This window comes from Engystomops pustulosus, chromosome 5, assembly GCF_040894005.1.
Source record: "Engystomops pustulosus chromosome 5, aEngPut4.maternal, whole genome shotgun sequence".
In the NCBI taxonomy this organism is placed as follows: domain Eukaryota; kingdom Metazoa; phylum Chordata; class Amphibia; order Anura; family Leptodactylidae; genus Engystomops; species Engystomops pustulosus.
This window is the reverse complement of record NC_092415.1, coordinates 123,918,570-123,942,411: the sequence shown is the minus strand read 5'-3', so window position 1 is coordinate 123,942,411 and position 23,842 is coordinate 123,918,570. Positions and strand designations below refer to the sequence as shown.

Below are 23,842 nucleotides of genomic sequence, written 5' to 3'. Positions count from 1 at the left end.
CAAGTCTCACTACAAATTGCTCAGAATTGGCAAGTACATGCACTGCAGAAACTACAGCCACCAGCAGATCAACCAGAAATCAAATATATAGAACGCTACTGTAGGCTTCAAGAAGCTATTTGTATTCTCCTATGGCTATTTTCTAGCCAAGTATCAAAGGAAGCACACTACTATGCCAGATGAGATGACACTGAGTTATTGCCTAATAGAAATCCAACCCCTACTGAATTTTCCCACTTCAGCCTTTGCTATGGATATGTGCGCCACTAAGCGCAGAACACAGCGGTCGCAAGTCTCACTACAAATTGCTCAGAATTGGCAAGTACATGCACTGCAGAAACTACAGCCACCAGCAGATCAACCAGAAATCAAATATATAGAACGCTACTGTAGGCTTCAAGAAGCTATTTGTATTCTCCTATGGCTATTTTCTAGCCAAGTATCAAAGGAAGCACACTACTATGCCAGATGAGATGACACTGAGTTATTGCCTAATAGAAATCCAACCCCTACTGAATTTTCCCACTTCGGTCTTTGCTATGGATATGTGTGCCACTAAGAGCTAAACACAACGGTAGCAAGTCCCCCTGCTAATTCCTCACAAAATGGTAAAAGATGCAAATTAAAATAAAAAAAGTAGAACGTTATTGTAGCCCTAAGAAGGGCTGTTGGGTTCTTTGAGAATCACTCCTGCCTAACAGTAAGCTAATAGAACACCCTAACGCTTTCCCTGACCAGCAGCAGCTCTCTCCCTAGCGGCATCCAGAGACAGAATGATCCGAGCAGCGCGGCCAGCGGCTAGTCTATCCCAGGGTCACCTGATCTGGCCAGCCAACCACTGCTATCGACGTGTAAGGGTACCACGTCATGCTGGGTGGAGTGCAGAGTCTCCTGGCTTGTGATTGGCTCTGTTTCTGGCCGCCAAAAAGCAAAACGGCGGGAGCTGCCATTTTCTCGAGCGGGCAAAGTATTCGTCCGAGCAACGAGCAGTTTCGAGTACCCTAATGCTCGACCGAGCATCAAGCTCGGACGAGCATGTTCGCTCATCTCTAATCCCATACAATTATGTAGTATTGAGCAATCACAGAATATAACATAAATGACAATATACAATAAATGTATAAAACGCGTGGGTGATTGTGCAAAAAGAAAGTGCAAAAAATAATGACATGCTCGTGAGGAAGTTAAATACCTATGAATGACGACATATGTATATAGATTTCATGGTTCCTAAGTCCAATCGCACTGTATGTTCTATATTCACCTAAAATTACTAATTAGTTCTTTCACATCATAGTTCTATATCCTTATATAACCCTTCTACAAAAGAAGGTGTTATGTGGCCACACATGCATATCTAATTTGTAGTGGAAATGTGTCTTACTTTAAATCTAAGCCCCCTTTCTAAAAAATATAAGTAAACATAAGTAAAATTGTTGCAGCAATCATGGTGTTTTCATATGTCGGTTGACATGACCTTTTCCTTGCCATTCGGATGTATTTCCTAAAAATGAATTTCTTCTTAAGGGTGTCTATATTGGACTGCTTAGTCCCATTTCACTTGCTGTTATTTCTCCTGACGACGAGATTTAATTATTTGGGCTTTTGTCGGCTGTTTAAAAAATATACACAAATTAGCATACACATTACATATTCTCAGACATATTAAAAGAAAAAAAAAAGAAAAGTATTAATAAAAACACCTCAGTGTAGCTCAGAGATTCATTCAGTCCCAAATGGCTTAGTGTTTGTAAAGTCCAGATCTACATTGTCTCGCATTAAGAAGGACATTGTGCAATGGGGCCACCTCGAATATTATTTCTTATGTGGTCAATATCACAAATTTGAAGCATTTTTGAGTTACAATCGTGTACCTCTTTAAAGTGTTTCGTAACCGGGAGACCATCAGTGTATTATAAACTATATATTTTTTGGATTCTTTGCTGCCTCACATATTCCCAAACTCTCACTTTTAGTTCTCTACTGGTAAGTCTGATGTATTTTTTTAACACAGGGGCATGTGGCGTAATATACTACCGCTTTCATTGTACATGTGATGGTATATGAGATTGTAAATTCTTTTTTGACTGAGGGAATCTTTGAACTTTTCGGCCTTGATTACATTGGGGCAGGCAACACAACGGTTTACAACCCCATTTCGGGTCCTTAGAGTTCAGACATAAGGGTTTTTCTTTTTTTCTCATAGTGGCATGTGACAAGAATGTCCCTCAAGTTTTTAGCCCTACATGCAGTCATCCCGGGCCAGGTTGATAAATATTTTACCACAGTTTTGTCTGAACGCAATATAGGTCAATAATGATCCAAAATCCCTCGCATAACCTCCCTTTGTGTATTAAAGTTTATAATAAACCTTACATATTGAGTATTTTTATCCTGGGTTGCGGGTAAAGCATTTCTAGTCTAGAGGTAGATTTAGCTCTTTTGTAAGCCTTCCTCAAAAAGCGCTGACTATATCCTCGATTTCTAAATCTGTGCTGTAGTTCTTTGCAGTGCTCTTCAAAGTTTTCTTCTGTCGAGCATATCTTCCTCATACAGAGGTACTGCCCCACCAGAATTGCACTGATGGACTGTCTCGGATGAGCTTAAGATGCATGTATAAGTGTACCTGTCCAACATAACATCAAGAAAATCAACTCTCTCCCTACTGAATTTGTATGTAAGCTTAATATTGAGGTTGCTGTCATTCAATCTAAGAATTAAGGTTTCCAACTGCCGAGCTGTACCCCTCCAGATGACCAGAATGTCATCCTTGCAAGGTGCCCATAGAATTGCTCGGCTCATCCCGACATCCTGATTGTCCATCAGGAAGTCCCACTCCCACATGGCTGTGCCCTGGAGTTGTAGGTAGAATGATGCCCCAAACACAAAGACGTTGTGTGAGAAGACAAACTCAAACAGCTCCGAAAGTAATTCCATCATTCCCAGCTCCAAATTGGGAGAATAGAGAAAGAATCTCATGGCTTGAAGGCCATCCTCATGTTTGATGCTGGTGTAGAAAGACTCTACATCTAGTGTGGCAAGAATCATTTCGTCGTCAAGGTGGACATCCTCAAACTGTATAGAAAAAAGGGTAAAAAAGATACATCAGCTCATCACAATGGGAACAGTTTTCTCACTCCATATGTTCTCCTTCAGTGTGAACGGTGCCCGAGATCCGAGAATGGCTGTGCCAACTTCGGTATGGAAGTGGTAGACCATATACAATGAAGGATCTAGCACTCGTGATATATAAAATAGTTAGTTCCTATATTTCATCCAAAAATCAGTATGTCAGATTATCAAGTTAAATGGATCCATGGAATACAGGAAGAGAAACACTTTAGATGACCTATGTGTTTCGGACAAAAAAATTCATGTCCTTACTCAAGGTCTAAAAAAACCTATTTGTGTAGCTCATATATATACTAATTATCACCTGGTGAAAGAAAAACACCCCATGCATGGGCGAACAACAATGAAGACCGATGCATACAGAGTAAAAATACACTAAATATAAGAACACCATTATCTTAGTATAAGAACATGGTGTCAGTTGTTCAATCCCTTGTGGGCGACATCACCCTTTCTATTACCAAAAACCTTACACTGGAGACATCACCCTGGTGACAGGTAAGCAGATGTTTCGAGAGTGAAGACATATTTTTTCCTCCTAACCTGTCTATTTGTGAAGCATCACTGATGTGCTCCGACACCCGCATTTTTAAAGCTCTGATAGTACTTCCTACGTATTGTAGCTAAAACAAAATACATGTGGCCACATAAATGACATATTGGCTATTACAATTGATCATTCCAGAAATCTGAAAAGTACAATCATTAACACATGAGATACCATATTACCAATCGTCTGGGGTCTCCGTGCTACTACTTTGCGACATCCTTTGCGGAGAATCTCATGGACTGTATTGTCTGCTCATAAGACTGGTAAGTATCTTTTGATGAAATTGATCACATTATAGTAGTCTTGACTAAAGCTCGTGGAAAAGACCACCTTATCCTGGACCTCACATCACTACATTTCTTGTCCTTCAAGAAGGAATTGAAATTTCTGGAGGCTGCTTTTGATTTGGCTCTTCTAGGTATTTGATCACTATACCCCCTCGATGTTAAGCGTTTATTAATTACATCACACTCTCTATTGAAAGATACCTCATCACTACAGGCATGTCGTGCTCGGATATATTTATCTAATGGCAGTTTCCAAGTGACTTGTGTAGATTGGTTGCTGGCAGCATACAATATAAAATTGCAGAGGAGGGTTTACGATATAGAGAAGTTTTCACCATATTGTCATCTATAGACCCTGTCAACAGTATGTCCAGGAAGGGTATACTAACTTATTCTGTATTGTTAGTGAATGGTAGGTTAAAGTTATTGTAAATCAAACGAAAGGGTCTTTAATGACCTAAAAAGTGGGTAACATCCCAAAACATGAAAATCAAATAGCACAACAAGACGGGATGTATATGAGGTAGGTATATACTTTATTAAACAAATAGCCCAGGTACAGCACCAGGTGTGCATGTACGAAAATCCAACAGACTCCCTTAGTGGATGGTACAATACTAGGTAATGCATGAAATGCTAACCAGATAGGAGTAAACAAAGTCCATTCAATGTAACAACATCCCCTAAAAAGTTAGGATATAAGTAGAAATCTGGGCTGAATGGTCCTGGGAAAACATACAAATAAAGTCAATAATTACCTTAGGTTCATAGCAAGGTGATAAAGGGAGCTGGAGGAACAGAGTCCCCATGTGTATCGCCTGTCTGCACAGGCTTCCTCAGGGGTAAAGAGGTATAGCGATAATCCCAGTATAAATAGGAGTGACCCACCTCCAGACACAGCCCTCAACCAGCGCACTTCCTGTAAAGGATATCGGCGTGTGTTCCAATCGGCGGAAATGACATGGTGCACATTCGCATAGAGATATCCATCGCACATAGAACAATGGAAGGAGCAAAGTAGACATGGCACATGCACCAAAGATTGCGACACAAACCTGAAAGATGCTGGCTTACAGGGTATCTAGTGGGCGCAGTATGCGTGCGCCACTAAAGTGATAAAGATAAAGTCCGACTAATCGTAAATAGCAGCACTTCTTTAGTGGCGGTAGGACTTAAAGCAAATACCTAGGATGGCGCATTTATTGCATATATTGGAAGTAAATGGCGAAAAGGTTAATTGGAATAATTATGCATATATAAAAATTGAAAGCAAGAAGATGTATAATTTCTAATATTATCAACGCCGAAATACTTAATAATGCTAGTAAAGATATTCAAACCGAATATATACCTATAATCCCACAAGGAAATATATAGAAAGAGAAATATAGGGATATCTAATATTAAGCAGCATTGTTTATTCTAATAAGGATCCTGTACAGGATGAAAATTATGTCAATTAAAATACACATGTGCAATAAAGTGCATATATCAGTAGAGAGGGTAAAAGCATAGATGACAGAAAATGCATTATAAAAGTGATAAAGTTTGTGCTGAACATTACCTCGTGCAGTATAGGTATAGCTCCATTATTAACTAGATATGCTGGTTCTGGCGCATAAATATATTTTCTGATGTCAAAAACCTTGGGTCATATGGGCAGTACAATGTAAAGTTAAAAGCTCAATTCTAAACAACAAATGAACGCAAATCCATAGAAGGTTTTAAAACCAAAGACAAAGATAAATGCATAGATAAATGTAACTATATAGCCCAAAATATATAAAGTCCTGAAATAGTTATTAACCCTATAGTGCCAGATCTATACAGTTTTACTACGATATGAACTGTAAATGCATGTTCTTAAAAAATCGCACCTATAGACCTAGAGCGTAGACCTGAATAGTCAAGCACTAGCAAGAATTGAACGTCATGCCCTGGTGGGACTGAGCTGGAGGCAGGTCAAGCCAATACAAATAACAAAAAGTAGACAGTAACAATTAAAAACCAATAATTGATAGAGAAAATATTATATATATATATATCATAGTGTAGAGAAACCGTCTCAGCCATCAAGCAGATAATAAAAAGACTGGGTATTCCATATATTCCTAAACTCCAAGGATAAAGAGTAATAATTCATGGATGGAGAGATGGTGAAGATCAAAGAGAAGAGAGCAAGTCCAACGGTCTCAACAATTAAAGGGGACCAAAAAAAAACTTTTATACAAAAATAGTCAGCTCACCTGGACCCTTGTGGACTGTGATTCAGGACGTGGAAATTGGAGGCACGGATGATCCTCGGCTTGGAGCACAATAGTACACACAACAAACTTCAATCCAGCTTCCAATAAGATGCCACGTGAGGTAAAATCCAATTCTTTAATGATCACGGCTAAAAACAGCTCATATAGCAATGTGAGAAACACGATAATACATTACACAGGGTAGCGGAGAGACCACTTCTTGCCTACGCGTTTCGGAAATAACTTTCCTTATTCATGGCTAAAGGTGACGGTTCAAGTATTTAAACGAACAAGTGGTAAGTGGACAAATTCAATAGAGATCTATCAATCAGAACAAAATCCGAGTCATGGTATGAAGGCATTTTTGCATAGGGAAGAGGTAAGTCCTGCAATTTCGATGATGATGAAAGCAGGTTCGGGGACTTAAATGAAGGGAGATTCCAAGAAAGCCATTGCTGTGATGTGGAATGTTGTACCAACATGTGGTCAAGGAAAGGTGAAAAAAGTACATATGTAAGCTAAGGCTAATCCCTATAAAAACCAGTGAAAAGTGAGTCTTCGTTAAGTCCCTTTGGTGCTATTGTGTCCAATTGGAAAATCCATTTGGACTCAAATCTGAGCAGGTGTTTGGTTCAACTACCCCCTCTAATATTTAGATGGATTTTCTCCAGCCCACACACTCTTAGGCTACATTCACACGATGTATGCCCGCCGTACCGTAGTACGGTGGGCATACATCAGCGCTGCGGAGAGAAGCAGGGGATGTGCATGTGTGCTGCACCGTACGGCTCCCGTACAGGGCCGTGAGCCCATAGAAGTATATGGGGGACGTATATCGGCCGTATATACGTTGGCGATATATCAGTCCCCCATACATGTGTGTGAATGTAGCCTTAGACCTATGTTTCTGCCCTGATGTTTGTATAGAAAGTGTGAGGCCACTGTAGAGAGAGTCTTACCTTTAGTGATGTCCCTTGTTGCTGTTGTGATTGGTGAAAGATGTTGTTGGACCCGTTTTCTAAGTTCTTGGCTTGTTTAGCCCACGTAGATCTTTTAGCAAGGACATACCGGGGCAAATATCACGTTTCTCGATTTGCAATTAATGTAGTTTTTTAATCTATGAGTAGACTGATTGTCGGGATGTGCAATAAAATCGTTAGTAACCAAGATACCTGCACAGATAGAGCAGTCCCCAGATGGATGTGAACCATTAAGGCGTCCCCACATGGATGTGAACCATTGTGCACACTTGACTTTGAACAGAAAGATGTACTTAGAAAGGGCCTTAACTATTTACCTACAAGGAAGTTCGAACTGTAATACCCTCCTGCATGTTAACTGTTTTATCACGACATTAACTGTCAAGAGACATTTCTTCAACTTATCTGATCCAGAGCAAATGTCGGATCGGAGACAAGACAAAATACATGCCAATGATTTTAATAGGTTTACGTCTTTTTCGGAACATTGCGCTTTGTTGAATTTACAGCATCTGTCTAGAGATGAAAGCAATGGGGTTAGAATTAGTTATAATGATGTACAACCTTTAGATGTAAAAAAAAATCCTAATTTCTACCCCATTGCTTTCAGAACTTCAGATATGGAAGCTTTTCAGATGCTGTTAGAATGGGTTTTAAGAGAACTAAAAGAATGTGATGTTAAAACTACTTACTAACAATTTGTCTTAAAAAGTTTTCCGAGCTCTGTAGAGGATACAGCAGAACATGCATATCATATTCAAAAGTACAGAAAGGGGGGGGGGGGGCGCGACTGTCTCTTGAAATGGGGCATGTCTCTAGGGAAGTAGATTTTTTGATACTGGATTCACCTAAAACCCCTATTTTTCATCCCCTCCTTAAGATTCACAAGGGAGTCTTCCCTCCCCTCTATACCCAATAGTGTCAGGGATTGACTCTCTGACAGACAGGTGAAGTTCATGGTTAGATTGCTTCCTGCAACCCATAGTTAAAAAGACCCTGGGCTATTTGCAGCACTCCAAGGCGGTGTTGAATTTTAAGTCCAAAATGGGGTGGTATTCACACTATACCTGGTTATCCTGCAACATTTCGGCATTGTACACTTGTATCCCCCACACCAAGGGTTCATTAGACTTAGAACATCAATTGAGTAAATATACAGATTTTTCAAAGGATTTGAGACAATTTTTGTTAATAGTTACATATTTTTTTTTGTTACAGGTTTTTTTTCTCTTTTAACCCCTTAAGGACGCAGGGTTTTTTCCGCTCATTTCTCGCTCTCCAAATTCAAAAATCCATAACTTTTTCATTTTTATGTGTACAGACCTTTGTGAGGGCTTATTGGGCTTCTTGTGGGCTCAGTTTTTATGACTTTGACTGTGCACTCAAAATGACACCTCAGCTTTATTCTTTGGTTCGGTGCAATTGCGGTGATACCAAATTTATATAGGTTTTATTGTGTTTTAATACATTTTCAAAAATTAATCGAATGTGTACAAAAATGAGAATTTTTTTTTTGCCATCTTCTGAAGCTAATAACTTTTTAAGCATGGAGCTTTGTGAGATGTCATTTTTTGTGAAATAAGCCGACGTTTTCATTGCTATCATTCTGAGGTCTGTGCGACATTTTGATCATTTTTTATTTCATTTTTTATGTGATGTAAAAAGGTGTAAAAGTCGCATTTCGGACATTTGGGCGCCATTTCCCGCCTCAGAGGTCACCGCCGGCTGTAACCATTTTTATATTTTGATAGATCGGGCATTTTGGGACGCGGTGATACCTAATATGTTTCAGATTTTTACTGTTTATTATGTTTTAGATCAGTTCTAGGGAAAGGGGGGTGATTTGAAGTTTTAATCTATTATTAATTTTTTTTCTTTTTTTAACTTTTTTTTTCTTTTTTTTCCCACTATTTCTTAGACCATCTAGGGTACATTAACTTTAGATGGTCAGATCGCTCCTACCATATACTGCAATACTTCTGTATTGCAATATATGGCATTTTTGCAGCATATTCATTACAATGAGACACTGGCTCGTTGTAACGAATCTGCAGAAGCCAGGTATCCTCGGGTCAAACGAAGACCCGAGGCTACCATGGCAACCGATCGCCGACCCCCGATGACGTTCGGGGGCGCAGCGATCGTTATAAAGATGGCGGTGCCTGCGCGCCGTTGTCTTTTAAACGCCGCCAGCGACTTTGTCGGCGGCAATGAAAGGGTTAGTAGCCGCGATCGGTGCAAGCACTGACCGCGGTTATTAGCGGTGTGAAGAGGACTCAGCCCGTGAGCCCTCTTCAAACACTCCTTATACCTCTGCGCCGTAGAGCTACGGCGCAGAGCGTTAAGGGGTTAAAGGGAATTTTTTTACCAAATACAAGGCTGTCCCATGGAGTCAAGTTTTACCCTGTCTTATGCTAACATCTATGTTTCCTGGTGGGAGGAACTTTTCATGTACAGTGTGGACAACCCCTTCCATGACCATATTTTTTGGTATGGAAGATATATAGAGGACAATATGGTGAAAACTTCTCTATATCGCAAACTCTCCTTGGGCAGTTCTATATTGCATGCTTCCAGCAACCATCCTACACACGTCACTTGGAATTTGCCACTAGCACAACATCCCTGTAGTGAGGAGGTATCTTTCAATAGAGAGTGTGATTCCATTAATAAATGCTTAACGTTGAGGGGGTATAGTGATCAAATACTTAGAAGAGCACACTCAAAAGCTGCCTCCAGAAATCACAATTCTCTCTTAGAGGACAATAAATGTAGCGATGTGAATAAGGTCCAGGATAAGGTTATCTTTTCCACTAGCTTTAGTCAAGACTATTATAATGTGATCAATTTCATCAAAAGATACTTACCAGTCTTATGAGCAAATAATACAGTCCATGAGATTCTCCGCAAAGGATGTCGCAAAGTAGTAGCACGGAGACCCCAGACCATTGGTACTATGGTATCTCCGTCTTTATTTTCTAGCAAAGGTGAAATCCACAAATCCACATGGCTTTCAACAAAAGGTTCATACCCTTATGGAGGAACCAGATGTTCTACCTGTCAATATATGTTAAGTTCTAAGACCTTCTCATCATGTGTTAATGATTGTACTTTTCAGATTTCTGGAATGATCAATTGTAATAGTCAATGGGGCAGATTTACTTACCCGGTCCTTTCGCGATCCAGCAGCGCGTTCTCCGACGAGGATTCAGGTCTTCCGGCGATTAACTAAGGTCTTGCACCCGATGTCCACCAGGTGTCGCTTCTGCGCCAAGGTATGCAATATAATATACAAAGGGGACACAAGTGGCCCAGATGGAATGAGGGGCAACCACAGAGTACAAAAGCCACCCTCATTAGAAAGCCCTGTGATCTATAAATATCTGGAGTCTCCAAAAAGTAAAGTCTGATTAAAGAGTAAGTAAAGCAAATGGGGATACAGATATCAAATAATAAATGCAGCAAAAATGAAGACCGGAGGTACTTTCAGGCCTCATTTAATCCGCATGTATCAAGTACACTCACCCGAAGGCATAGTGAAGACCAATCAGTGGGCGATCCTAGGAGGGAGGCCAATGAATTACACCCCGATGTGCGTTTTGCTGATGCTTCGTCAGGAGGTGTGAAAAAAAGCGGAGTTTGAAAAAGAGAAGTCTACAGAACTGTAAGTAATCTAAATTTTTTAACTCTTGATTTATGTACTCATCATAGTTTTGTAACTAGGATATGGCTGGCAAGATTGGTGGTATGCTCCAGTGCACACTGTATACATTGCTGGAGCAGGAGTTCCAGGGTGAATACCACTGTGACAGATGTGCCCATAATTTTCTACTGGAAGCTCGTGTTAGAGATCTGGAGGAATATATTGCAAGGCTGCGAGCAGTCGACAATCTTGAGAGGAGTATGCTGCTCACTGAGCAAGCAATAAGTGGGGTAGAAGTGGAGGGTGGAGAGGTAAGCCAGCAGGGCCAGGTGAGTAGCTGGGTTACTGTAAATAGAGGGGGTAGAAAGGGGTAAAAAAAAAAAAGAGGGAGCTTAGGGAGTTAAATGTATGGCTAAGATCCTGGTGTAGAGCCAAGGGATTTGGGTTCCTAGAGCACTGGGCTGACTTTTCATTGGGGTAAAAGCTGTTTTCCGCAGATAACTTGCACCTAAATGGAAGGTGGGCTGCTGTGCTGGGGGAAAAGATCCTAGCAGGATCCTCCTCCCCCGATCCTAACTAGGATCGGGGGAGGAGGAAAAGGAAGATACTAAAGGGGTAGACAGGTCAGAGAGGACATAACAGTAGTGAGGATATATGCGTTAAAATTTCTTTAACCCCTTAACGCTGAAGCCACTTTTCACCTTCCTGACACGGACCATTTTTTTAAAAAAAATCTAACGTGTCTATTTAAGTGGTTATAACTTTTGAACGCTTTAACATATCCAGTTGATTTTGAGGGAAAAAAGGTGAAAAGTTTCTCAAAAAAGTCAATTTTACCGCAAATTTTTGTAAGCCACAAGAGATAAAAGATGAAATAACCCCCATAAATGTGTAAAACTATTTGTCCTAAGCACAGAACTGCACCACTTTTGCATATAGTGTTGTATGGGTACACAGTAGGGCTCAGAAGGGAAAGAGGGGCTTTGGCCTTTTAGAAGCCAGATTTGACAGACATCCTTTACGTGTGTCAGGATGCATTTGGAGAGCCCTAGTGGTACCAAAACAGAGGGGAAGCCCTACAATTGTCACCATTTTGGAAAGTGCAGCCTTTGTAGAATTTAGCAAGGTGTAATACGTGTATTTCCCCCTACAGGTGTTTGCTTCAATTAGGTCCCTAAAAGGAAAAAGATGAAAATTTTCCCCAAAAAGTCACTTTTACGGCTAATTTTTGTACCCCAAAAAATGTGCACTAGCATTTCTCCCGAGTATAAAATTGCCCCACACATGCAAATAAAATGTTGTATGGGTACGCAGTGAAGCTCAGGATGCATTTAGAGAGCCGTAGTGGTACCAAAACAGAGGGGAACCCCAACAAGTATCACTATTTTGGAAAGCACATCCCTTAGAGGATTTATCAAGGTGTAATATGTATATTTGTCCGTAAAGGTGTTTGATTTAATTAGGACTTACCATATATATACTTGTGTATAAGCCGAGTTTTTCAGCACAAAAAATGTGCTGAAAAATCTTACCTCAATAAAAAAAAAAAATTAGTACTCACCCTCCGGCTCCCGGATCCTCGGCGGCAGCTCCCGGTCCTCAGCGTCGGCTTCCGCTTCTCTCTGCATTCTTCACTAGCCGGCAGTCGCGTCCATGCAAGCTGCCAGCGGGCGCACACTATGATGCGGCAGTGTCGCCGCTGATGATGTCATCGGCGGCGACACCGCCACATCATAGTGCGCGCCCGCCGGCAGCTCGCATGGACGCGCCTGCCTGCTAGTGAAGAAAGAAAAGAGAAGCCACCGCCGAGGACCGGAAGCCGCCACCGAGGACCAGGAGCCATGCCGAGTATTAAAGGTGAGTATCGTCGGAGGGTGAATATTAAGTTTATTTTTTTTATTAGCTTGGCATACATGGGGCGCGCTGTATACCACTTGGGGCACGCTGTATACCACTTCTGGTGGGGCAAGGCAGGCTGTATACCACTTGGGGCAGGCTGTATACTACTTGGGGCAGGGCAAGCTGTATACTACTTGGGGCAGGGCAGGCTGTATAGCACTTGGGGCAGGCTGTATACCACTTGGGGCGGGCTCTATACCACTTGGGGCAGGCTGTATACTACTTGAGGCAGGGCAGGCTGTATACTACTTTGGGCAGGGAAGGCTGTATACGACTTGGGGCAGGGCAGGCTGTATACTACTTGAGGCAGGGCAGGCTGTATACTACATGGGGGCTGGCTGGCTGTATACTACATGGGGGCTGGCTGGCTGTATACTACACCCTCGGCTTATACTCGAGTCTATAGGTTTTCCCAGTTTTTGGTGGTAAATTGTTGAATGTACACCCCTTGGGGAATATAGCAAGGTGTAATATGTGGTGTAGTGTAATACACGTTGTGAAATGAACATTTTGAACATATATGTGGTTTCCAAATATCAGTGCAATGGAGTTCAAGATGGAAATTGCAATTATTTCTGGAAAGTTCAGTGCCCGTTATGTGGCGCCCGTTATGAAATAATGGAGATGTATAGGGTGCAACGTGACCTAACAGTTGTTACAATTATTCATTTTACCAAAATTAATTCACAACAGGTTGGGCGTGAATTGTGAATGTGTTGCGTATAAGGAGGTAGAATATACCAAGGGACCAACTAAACTTTTGTCACTCTGGAGGTGTCGCAGGTCTCTTAGTAGTATATAGTGTCCATCCTAACTCCTCTTTTGGAACAGACTCTTTGAGTCCTACCTTTAGAAGCAGCAGAATTCACCGGGAAAATGCTGTCCTGGCAAAACACGGGAACATCTAAACCAGAGGTACTGGGGCCCCGTCCTTCTTGTCCCAATATTAGTTTCCTAATATCTTCCTCTTGAAAACTGAGAAATGATACGGCAGGACCTGCACATTGGAACAGCTCGTAAGAGTTGTACAGCATCATCTGTACAATGTACACAGTCAGCGCTTTTGTACCATAGCTTCGTTTTTTGTAGGGAAATTATCGCCAAGTGATGCTCTTATTCACCCTAGCGATGCCCATTGTGACGAATATTGCTGCTTTTGGCTGGACCAAATCGACAAGGCAAAAGGCTGTCAGGAACAGCTGCCCCGGTCACCGGGTCTACAGACATGGTGATCAGTATTACTGACGACATAAGTAAATTCGCAGCTATTGGCAGGTCTGAATTGATGAGCCAATAGCAGCGATCATGAACTGGGGGGGTTGGACGTAACCCTTCTGGTCCATGGGGCAGGATGGATGGCTGTCAGGAACAGATGCCATCTTGCCCCGATCACTGTGTCTGAACAAAGTTGGAAAGTCACTACCCGCCGCACCGTTCTATAACAACACGTGTTGGGAAAAGGCTATACAATCTTTATTTATTTTTTAAGCAATTTAGACAAATAAGGGCTTATTTTTTGCGAAACGAGATGCACTGCAAAAAAACCCTTTATTTTAGTGGGTTTTTAGCTTATTGAAGCAATTTTATTAACTCTTTACGTGTGGAGGAAAATAAAATCATCAATTCATTGTAGCATAACAATAATATATTATCTGTATTCTACGGACCACTGCGATGAAACCTCAGTTTTGTTTATATTTGTCCAATTTTATTGAAGGAAAACTAGTTTTAGCATTGCCATTTTTATAGCGGCATAACTATAGTATTTTTTGGTTGACGGAGCTGGTTGTGAGCTTATTTTTTGTGTGACAAGTTGTTTTTTTCAGTGGTATCATTTTGGTGCTTGTAACTTTTTCGGATTTTTATTTACCACGTTCACCGAGCGGGTCCAATTACGATTTATTGTACAGATTGTTATGGACGCAGCGATACCAAATAAGTAGGTTGTTTTTGTGATTTAGTGTTTTTTATACTTTATTACTTGTGTACAGGGAAATGTGGTGTCTTTCACTTTATTTTATTATTTATTTTTATTTAAAAAAAAACCTTTATTTATTGTTTTAACTTTTTTTACTGTTACTGACATTTTAGCTTGAACAAGTGATCTTCTCAATGCTTTGAATGATTGGGGTGTTAATATTCAAGGTTTTACACTCTTTCGGAAAGACAGAGCAAATAGGAGAGGAGGTGGTGTATGTCTGTATGTCAGAAGAGACTTAAAAGTGATTGTGAATGAGACAGTTGTCTCAGAAGAGTGTGAGGAGGCTGAAACTTTGTGGGTTGAAATTCAAAGCCAGAAGAGCTTTGAGAAAATTATTTTTGGTGTAATTTATAGAACCCCTAACATCTCTGAGGAAATAGAGGTCACCTATATAAATAGCTAGAGCGGGCTGCACAGGAGGGGACCGTAGTGATAATGGGAGACTTTAACTTTCCAAATATAAATTGGGGTCAGGGCTCTTCATCTTTGAAGGGGAGACATTTTATCAACTTTCTGCAGGATAATTTTATGCTGCAGCTTGTAGAAGATCCCACAAGAGTTGACACATTGTTGGACCTTCTGATTTCTAACAATGCAGAGATTGTACAAAATGTCAGTGTCCGGGAACCCCTTGGGAACAGCGATCATAATATAATAATTTTCCTCTTAAACTTTAAAAAGCAGAAAAATCAGGAAAAATCAAAAACTTTGAATTTTAAGAGGGCTAATTTCCAGAATACACTAGAGGGAGTAGACTGGGATTAGATACTGTCAAATGATGATATTAATGTTAAATGGGAGAAATTCAAAACTATCCTGGGTTTTTATACTTCAAAATTTATTCCAATAGGTAACAAGTATAGACGGGCTAGATTACACCTGCGTGGTTTAGAGCTACAGTTGAAAGGGAAGTAAATGAGAAAAAGGGGGTATTCAATAAATATAAATCTGACGGGTCACCTGAGGCTTTCAATACTTACAAAAAACTTACCAAAATCTGTGAAAAGGAAATTAAATCAGCCAAAATACAAAATGAAAGACAAATGGCTAAAGATAGCAAAACAAATCCAAAGAAATTTTTTAAGTATATAAATGCAAAAAAAAAAAAACGGGTCAGAACAGGTTGGACCCCTTTATTCTGAAAGTGGGGCATCGGTGACTGGAGACCAAGAGAAGAAGGAGATACTTAATAGGTTTTTTAGCTCCGTTTATACGATAGAAGAAATAACTTCTGATGTGGGTGATGCCAGTGCGGGTCATGCATCCTGTAATATAGTAGACTGGCTGAATGTAAACATGATCCAATCTAAGCTCAATAAAATCAATGTGTACAAGGCTCTTGGACCAGATGGGTGTTGGACCTCATCAGAAAGGGTGTTGGTCAGGGCACGGATGATGTCTGACTCATGCTGGTGCGGGCTGGGACGGCACATCGGGAAAAGTAGTGGCGGCTGGGGACCGAATACCGAGGGGCGGCCGCCGCCGTGAGGTTGCGAAAGGCCTCGGTCTCTACCAGCCTATAGGGCAGCATCTCCAGGCTGAGTCATTTGGAGATGTGGACGTTGAGGGCTTGGGCGTGTGGGTGGGTGCAACTGTATTTCCTTTTGAGCTCCAGCGTCTGGGGCATAGACAGCTGAACGCTGCGCATGGAGACATTGGTGGACGCGGCTGGAGGTGAAAGGCCTTGGTTCTATTGAGTGGGGTGTTTAGCATTCATATGCCTGTGCATACTGGTGATGGTTAAGCTAGTAGTGGTGGAACCCCTGCTGATCCTGGTGTGGCACAGGTTGCACGCCACAGTCCGTCAGTCATCCACTGTTTCTTTAAAGAACCTCCAGAAAATCTAGCCCTCGCCACGGGAGCTTCACTACTTGAAACATTTGGCGCTGATGCACCACCTCTGACCCTGCCTTTCCGCCTGGCCCCACCACTGCCTCTTCCAACCTGTTCTCGTATAGGACTCGCCTCCGTCTCAGAAGCACTGTCTTCACCCGGCCTATCAACCCAGCTTGGGTCTGACACCACATCATCCTCCTATCCCTCAGTCTGCTTCCCCCTCGGACTTCCTGCCCTGACAACAACTTCACCACTGTTTGACAACCGTGTCTCCTCATCGTCCGACACCTCTTTACACACTTCTTCCACTACGTCAAGAATGTCATCATGACCCACAGACTGCGACCGGCGGAAAACCTGGGCATCGGGAAAGAGCTCAGCAGCAACCTGACAAGTGGTTTGTGACTCTGGGAAGGGTCCAGAAAACAGTTCCTCAGAGTATGCCAGCTCCTGGGGGGGGGGAAAGACCGGGGGGAAGGAGGTTGAGGTGGAGGAGATGGAGGAGTGCTCACTTGGGTAACATGGGTGGACTGCGTGGAAGACTGACTGGTGGACAAATGGCTGGAAGCATTGTCCGCAATCCACGACATCACCTGTTCGCACTATTCTGGCCTCAACAGTGCTCTACCACGAGTCCCAGTAATTTGAGACATGAAGCTAGGGAGTGTAGCTCTGCGGCGTTCCCCTGCTCCCTCATCAGCAGGTGGTGTCTCACCCCGCCCAGGACCACGGCCTCTGACCCCTGCAGTAATTGGACGCCCTCGTCCTCTACCCCTAGCCCTCGGGTTCAACAAAGTCTATTATATAGAACAAATAGGAATATAAACTGTAAATTTTTCTTTTTTGTATTTTTTTTTATATAGAACAAAACGTGCAGAAGAAATCAGACAGCAACCGCAGAAGATGATTGCTATGGCTAGTTTCTAACCTACACTGACAGCACACAAAAGGATTTGTGTGTCACTTTAACTGTTGAGAAACGCTAATGTAGCCCTAACAAGGGCTGTTGGGTCCTTGGAGAATCACTCCTGTCTACCAGTAAGGTTCTTGTAGAATCACTCCTGCCTAACAGTAATCTACTAGCACCCTAATGCTATCCCTGACCAGCAGCAGCTCTCTCCCTAATGGCATCAAGACAGAGAATGATCCAAGCACCGCGGCCAGGGGCTAGTCTATTCCAGGGTGACCTGATCAGGCCAGCCAACCACTGCTATCGACATGTAAGTGTACCACGTGATGCTGGGTGTACTGCAGAGTCTCCTGGCTTGTGATTGGCTCTGTTTCTGGCCACCAAAAATTTAAACACCACATTTTCTTGAGCAGGCGAAATACTCGTCTGAGCACCGAGCAGTTGCGAGTATGCTAATGCTCGAACGAGCATCAAGCTCGGACGAGTATGCTCGCTCATCTCCAGAAAGGTTAGTAAAAGACTATATACTAGAGTATGTGACATCAAATAGTATAATAAGTGAAAGCCAGCATGGGTTTACTACGAATAGAAGTTGTCAAACTAACCTGACATGCTTCTATGAAGAGGTGAGCAGATGCCTGGATGGAGGAGCTGCTGTGGATATTGTGTTCATGGACTTTGCAAAGCATTTGACACTGTCCCTCATAGACGCCTGATGGGCAAAATAAGGTCTATTGGTTTGGCAGAAATCATTTGCAATTGGATTGCAAACTGGCTGAAGGATCGTATCCAGAGAGTTGTGGTCAATGATTCCTACTTGGAATGGTCACCAGTTATAAGTGGTAAACCCCAGGGTTCTGTGCTTGCCCTCTACTATTTAATAAATGTATTAATGATATAGAGGTAGGTATTACTAGCACTGTGTCTATTTTTGCAGATGACACCAAGCTATGTGGTGTAATACAGTCTATGGAGGATGCTGCAGGGGGACTTGGTCAAACTGAGTGTTTGGTCATCCACTTGGCAAATGAAGTTCAATGTGGATAAATGTAAGGTTATGCACCTAGGGGCTAGTAATCCACAGGCAAAATAACAGCATGCAATGTCAATCAGCTGCCTCTAAAGCCAGTAGGATCTTGTCATGTATCAAAAGTGGTATGGACTCTCGCAATAGGGATGTAATATTACCACTGTAGAATGCATTGCTTCGGCCTCACCTGGAATATGCTGTCCAGTCCTGGGCACCGGAACATAAAAAGGATGCCCTGGAGCTGGAGAGGGTTCAACAAAAAATGAGCCACAAAAATGATAAGGGGTATGGAGGGTCTTAGTTATGAGGAAAGATTAAAACAACTTGATTTATTTAGTCTGGAAAAGAGACGAATACGAGGGGACATGATTAATTTATATGAATATATGAATGGTCCATACAAAAAATATGGTGGTAAATTGTTTCAGATTAAATCAAATCAAAAGACGAGGGGGCAATGTCTCCGTTTGGAGAAATCAAAGTTTTAATCACCAGAGGCGACAGGACTTTTTTTACTATGAGAACTGTCAATATGTGGAATAGCCTGCCTCAGGCTCTGGTCACAGTAGGGACAGCAGAGAGCTTCAAGAAGGGTCTAGATGCCTTTTTACACCTAAATAACATTGATAGCTATGTTATACAGATTGTTTCCACTAAATCCCTTCCTCATGCAATCCCTTCCCTTCCTTGGTTGAACTTGATGGACAAGTGTCTTTATTCAACTATATAAGCTATGATACTATGATATTGTTATTCTTATATTTAGTGTATTGGGTTTACTCTGTATGCCTTAGTCTTCATTGTTGTCCGTCCATGCGTAAGGTGTTTTCTTTTTACTAGGTGATAATTAGGATATATATATATGACATATCACTGATATAGACGAAGGGAGCAGATAAAACTTAATATTTAATAACACATAAGGGGAGGGATATTTCTGGTGTCAGTGAATTGTCACTCTGAATGAATGTTCCACACGCTTAGAGACCTCAGAGTAAGTTCATAACTGCATGATCACATACAGCGCTATGTCAGTGTAATTAAGCATATGTGCATCACTGATAAAACAGAGGTGTGCCATACAGGGAGAACGACAGAAAAACGAAGTGAAGTGATAGACATAAGTCTGACAATGAATGGAGACAGACAGTCAACCCTATATTCTTTTAGTTAGGACACCACCACTCACACCTCTAACTAATCTCAGGTCTCAATGAATTATAGATGAGTAGGAAAGTTCTAAGCCCTACAATCATATTTTCTCCTATTCTAGATGTCGCTATCTCAACGCGTTTCTCCCTTAACTTAGGGATCATCAGGAGCATGAGCTTGTTATTACTGCAAACAGAAAATAATAAAATCGTGCCTGTGTCCTCATGGTGGGCGCCGGCAGCTGTGATGTTAGCCGCTAAAGACGGCGAAAAGATGCCGAGGTTATAAAGGAGATGGCTCCGCCCATCTACTCCCATTGTGTGGCGTCAGATCCATTCCTATTGGTTCAGGATGGATAGCCTATCACAAGCTGCAGGGGGAGGGGCCAATGCGGAGCGATCATTGATGAAGAAGATGGCAAAGGAATCCAATGATGCCCGGGTAAGTATAAACAGAGAAACTGATCATATGCAGGCTCGGGGGACAACGATCTCTCCTTTATATCCAGATAATTAACTTGCCAGTATATCCTATATAACAGAAGGGTGACATAGTACATTTGCAGTCATCCGACAGAAAGAGCGATCTCTTATGAATATATAGATATGTTCCCTGAAACAGAGGAATGACATAGTTCATTATAGTCATCAGACATATACAGATAATAAATGTGCCCATATATCCTCTATAACAGAGGAATGACACAATGCATTATGATTCTTAGATCACATATAAGCAATGACCACAGGAATACCTCAGGATGGTGTCAAATGTGTGGAACATTCATTTAGTGTGACAATTCACCAGATACCAGAAATATGCGTTTTTAAATATGCCTAATAAATATTAAGTTTTATCTGCTTCCACTGTCTATATCAGTGATATGTATGTGAATTTTTGACGAAATCCCTTTCATCATTAAGTAATCAGTGTTTTTTTTTAGTATATATATGAGCTATACAAATAGGTTTGTTAGACCATGAGTAAGGATATGAATTTTATTTGTCCGAAACGCGTAGGTCGTCTTAGTGTTTCTCTTCTGTATTCCATGGATACATATTGGCATTATGCACTTTAACCTGACATACTGATGTTTTGAATTTTTGGATGAAATAAAGGAACTAACTGTTTTACGATCATGAGTGCTGGATCCTTCATCGTATACTGTCTACCATCCTCAAACTGTGGTTGAAGTCTGGCTTTTTTTGTGTAGCATGTATATTCAAGTGCCAGTATAGATTAGTGTAATAGTATGGAGGAATACCTTATGCAATGGCGATAATTTTAGACAGTCAAAATTTCTCCTTCATGTTGAGGTTGTTCCAATTGTTTTGATAAATACTGCATTTCCTGTACAGTTTGCAATTGGGACTAAGTAGGATGTAAAAGTTGCAATCTAAAAGAAAGAATTTGTGAACACTTGAATGGTATTAATCCAGATGTTAAGAATCTCTGTGAGATTTAAAGGGCCAGCACACCAGTAATTGGTGCTGCTGGTCGTCTGCCCTAATAAATGGACTACCTCTAACTGTGCCCCATGCTGGATCTTTGTGCCTTTCTGCCTTGGAGAAAGCTTGTCTAATGTGTTCCCTGCGATTATTGTGATTTCCTGTTATGACCTCGATTCCAGTTCCTGACTTTTTTCCTGATTTTTTGCCACCTGCCATGACCTCCTGCTAAGTCCCTGATCCCGTGCTGCCTGTCCCGATCTCCACAACATCCTTTTGCCTCATGATTCTGTACTACGTCTTGGCCACCATGGACAAAGTCATGCCTGTGCAGCGACCTGGTGGTAGCACGCCACAGCAAGTCCATCCCACTTTGCGGTGGGCTCTGGTGAAAACTGAGTGCCACTTAGACTCCGCTTCCAGGTGCCGTCTTGCGTCGTCATCTGCAGTGGTTCAGTGGGTCCACTACCCCTGACCCGTTAGGCATTTTTTAGCCGGCAGTAGGGTAAGATGCACTTTGTTTTTTATATAATTTTCAAGCGACTGGATTTTCCACCAAGAGGTGATTTTTTTCTTTATATAGTTTAGTGAGTTCCTTAAATGCTGTATTAAACGTAGGTATATACCTCTTTTGCAACAATTCTCTCCCAGAAAACACTTCCTTACCTTCAGCAAGCCATTATTGCATGTCTAATCCTTTTGACAGTCCAATGCCTTCAGTGGCATGAGTCGGGCAAACTATAATTGTTTTTCTGGAAGCTCTTTGGTTTCCAAGGTTTCCTTAAAGGATATCGGCACTGGACACACTTATTTTTTTTTCTTAATAAACTTACTGTATTTCTTAAAGTCGTCTTATCATAAAATCAGTGATAATTAAAATCAATGACATAAAACATAGATCATAAAAGTTGAGAACAATACGAGTTTCAAGTCCTTTCCTCGACTCTTCCTCAGTTGCTATATAATCTTCGGATGTTCTGCTGGTTTTTTAAACCTGTTCCTGGTTACCGCCCCTTGGGTTACAACCAATCATGAGTGATCTCTGATGATCATATTATATAATCTTTAAAAATAATAAAATTCAACCTTTTTTGTTGTATGTACATAAACTTTTTTTTCCTTATTCCCTCCCATAATTGCACTGAATGAGGGATTTTTTATTATTATTTTTACCTTTGTGGAATTTTTATAAAGCAATTTCTCTACGGAGGACGACGTGGATCAAAAAAGGGAAGGCAAACCTCACTTACACATCGCTCTTTCGTCTCTGTGTCTTCTCTCTCAGCGTTTGCCGCCTATGAGGTATTTGAACAGGTTACTCTGGGTTTCTGATCTAATAGTTACTAAATTAATATTGTTTCGGATAATTCGTTCAATCCTTCTGGTTGTAGAGTTTTTAATTTGAATATCCAGAAGATTTCACATCATTTTAGTGTTTTGAATCTATTTATATTTGAAATAGGGATATGATCAATAGGGGTTACGTGGAATGTGTTTAACTCTTGGTGGTATTGGATGCAATGACGTGCCAAACTGTGTCTTTTGTTTTTATGGGTGATATTAAACCGATGCTGGTTTAATCTGCAGTGAAGCGATTGAGTAGTGCGTCCATAGTGCGTCGGTGACAGGTACATTCCATAATGTAAATAACATACTCTGATTGGCAAGTCAGATTATAATTAATTTGGAATTCTTCTCCAGTTAGGTATGATTTAAATTTTTTCTTTTTGTGTTCAATTGTTTCACAACATAGGCAGCGACCTTTTAAAGCATTTAAAGCCCCCCTTTTTTCTCTATTGTTTGTTATGTGCGTAGCTTCTTCTTTTTTCTGTTGTTTTGGTTTGCTAGGGGCTAAGGTTTGTTTGAATGTTTTTGCTCTCCTGTATGTGAATTTTGGTAGTGTTGTGAGTTCATTTCTCAAATATGGATCCCCCTGAAGTATATGCCAGTGTTTTTCTATTACTCTTTCCACTATCTGGTAATCATTTGTATAGGTGGTTATGAATGTAATCTCTGAATTCTTTATATTATTTTATTTGTGTTTTGTGGCTCTCTCGTTTGCATTCTTAACTAGATCTGTTGGATATCCTTTTTGTTTTAATCTGTTTTCAATCATTTTTGATTGTTATGTTTTTGTGCTGGTACAATATTTTCTAATTCTGAGGAACTGGCTATAAGGAATGTTCCTGATCCATATTTTATGGTGATTGCTGTGAAAACTAAGATAACTTTTTATGTCGACAGACTTAAAATATGTCTCTGTTATCATTTTCTCATTACAGTGGCTTATGATTAGATCCAGAAATCAATGTGCTGGGGCTACTTTGGTGCCCATCGCTGTTCCACGTTTTTGGTGGAATATTTTGTTGTCATATGTAAAGTAATTGTTGTGCAATATGAACCTTAAACATTTTTGGTTTTGTTGTTGTGGTAATTTTTCTTTCTCGAATAGTGTGGTTTCTACAGTCATGGCCAAAATTTTTGAGAATGATACAAATGTTAATTTTTACAAAGTCTACTGCATCAGTTTTATAATGGCAATTTGAATATACTCCAGAATGTTATAAAGAGTGATCAGCGTAACAGCAATTAATTGCAAAGTCAATATTTGCCTAGAAAATGAACTTCTTTCCCCAAGACACATTTCAACTTCATTGCAGGCCTGCCTTAAAAGGAGCAGCTAACATTGTTTCAGTGATTAATCTCCAGCCCTGTCCTCATCAACATCCACACCTGTGTTAATGGAGC

The 23,842-nt window shown here is 41.0% G+C and overlaps 1 protein-coding gene across 16 annotated transcripts in view; it reads left to right on the top strand.

Moving 5' to 3' along the window:
- The window catches only part of LOC140133169 (poly(rC)-binding protein 3-like), a 778,519-nt gene that overhangs the window by 306,261 nt on the left and 448,416 nt on the right, over positions 1–23,842 (top strand). Inside the window, exon 1 of one of the 16 annotated variants that reach the window (XM_072152954.1) lies at positions 20,051–20,087. The exons of the other annotated variants lie outside the window; for them this stretch is intronic. Within the exon in view, the coding sequence (XP_072009055.1) occupies positions 20,052–20,087 (36 nt within the window). The 5' untranslated portion in view covers position 20,051. Of the gene's footprint in view, positions 1–20,050; positions 20,088–23,842 lie in introns of those variants that run through there. 16 annotated transcript variants of the gene reach the window in all.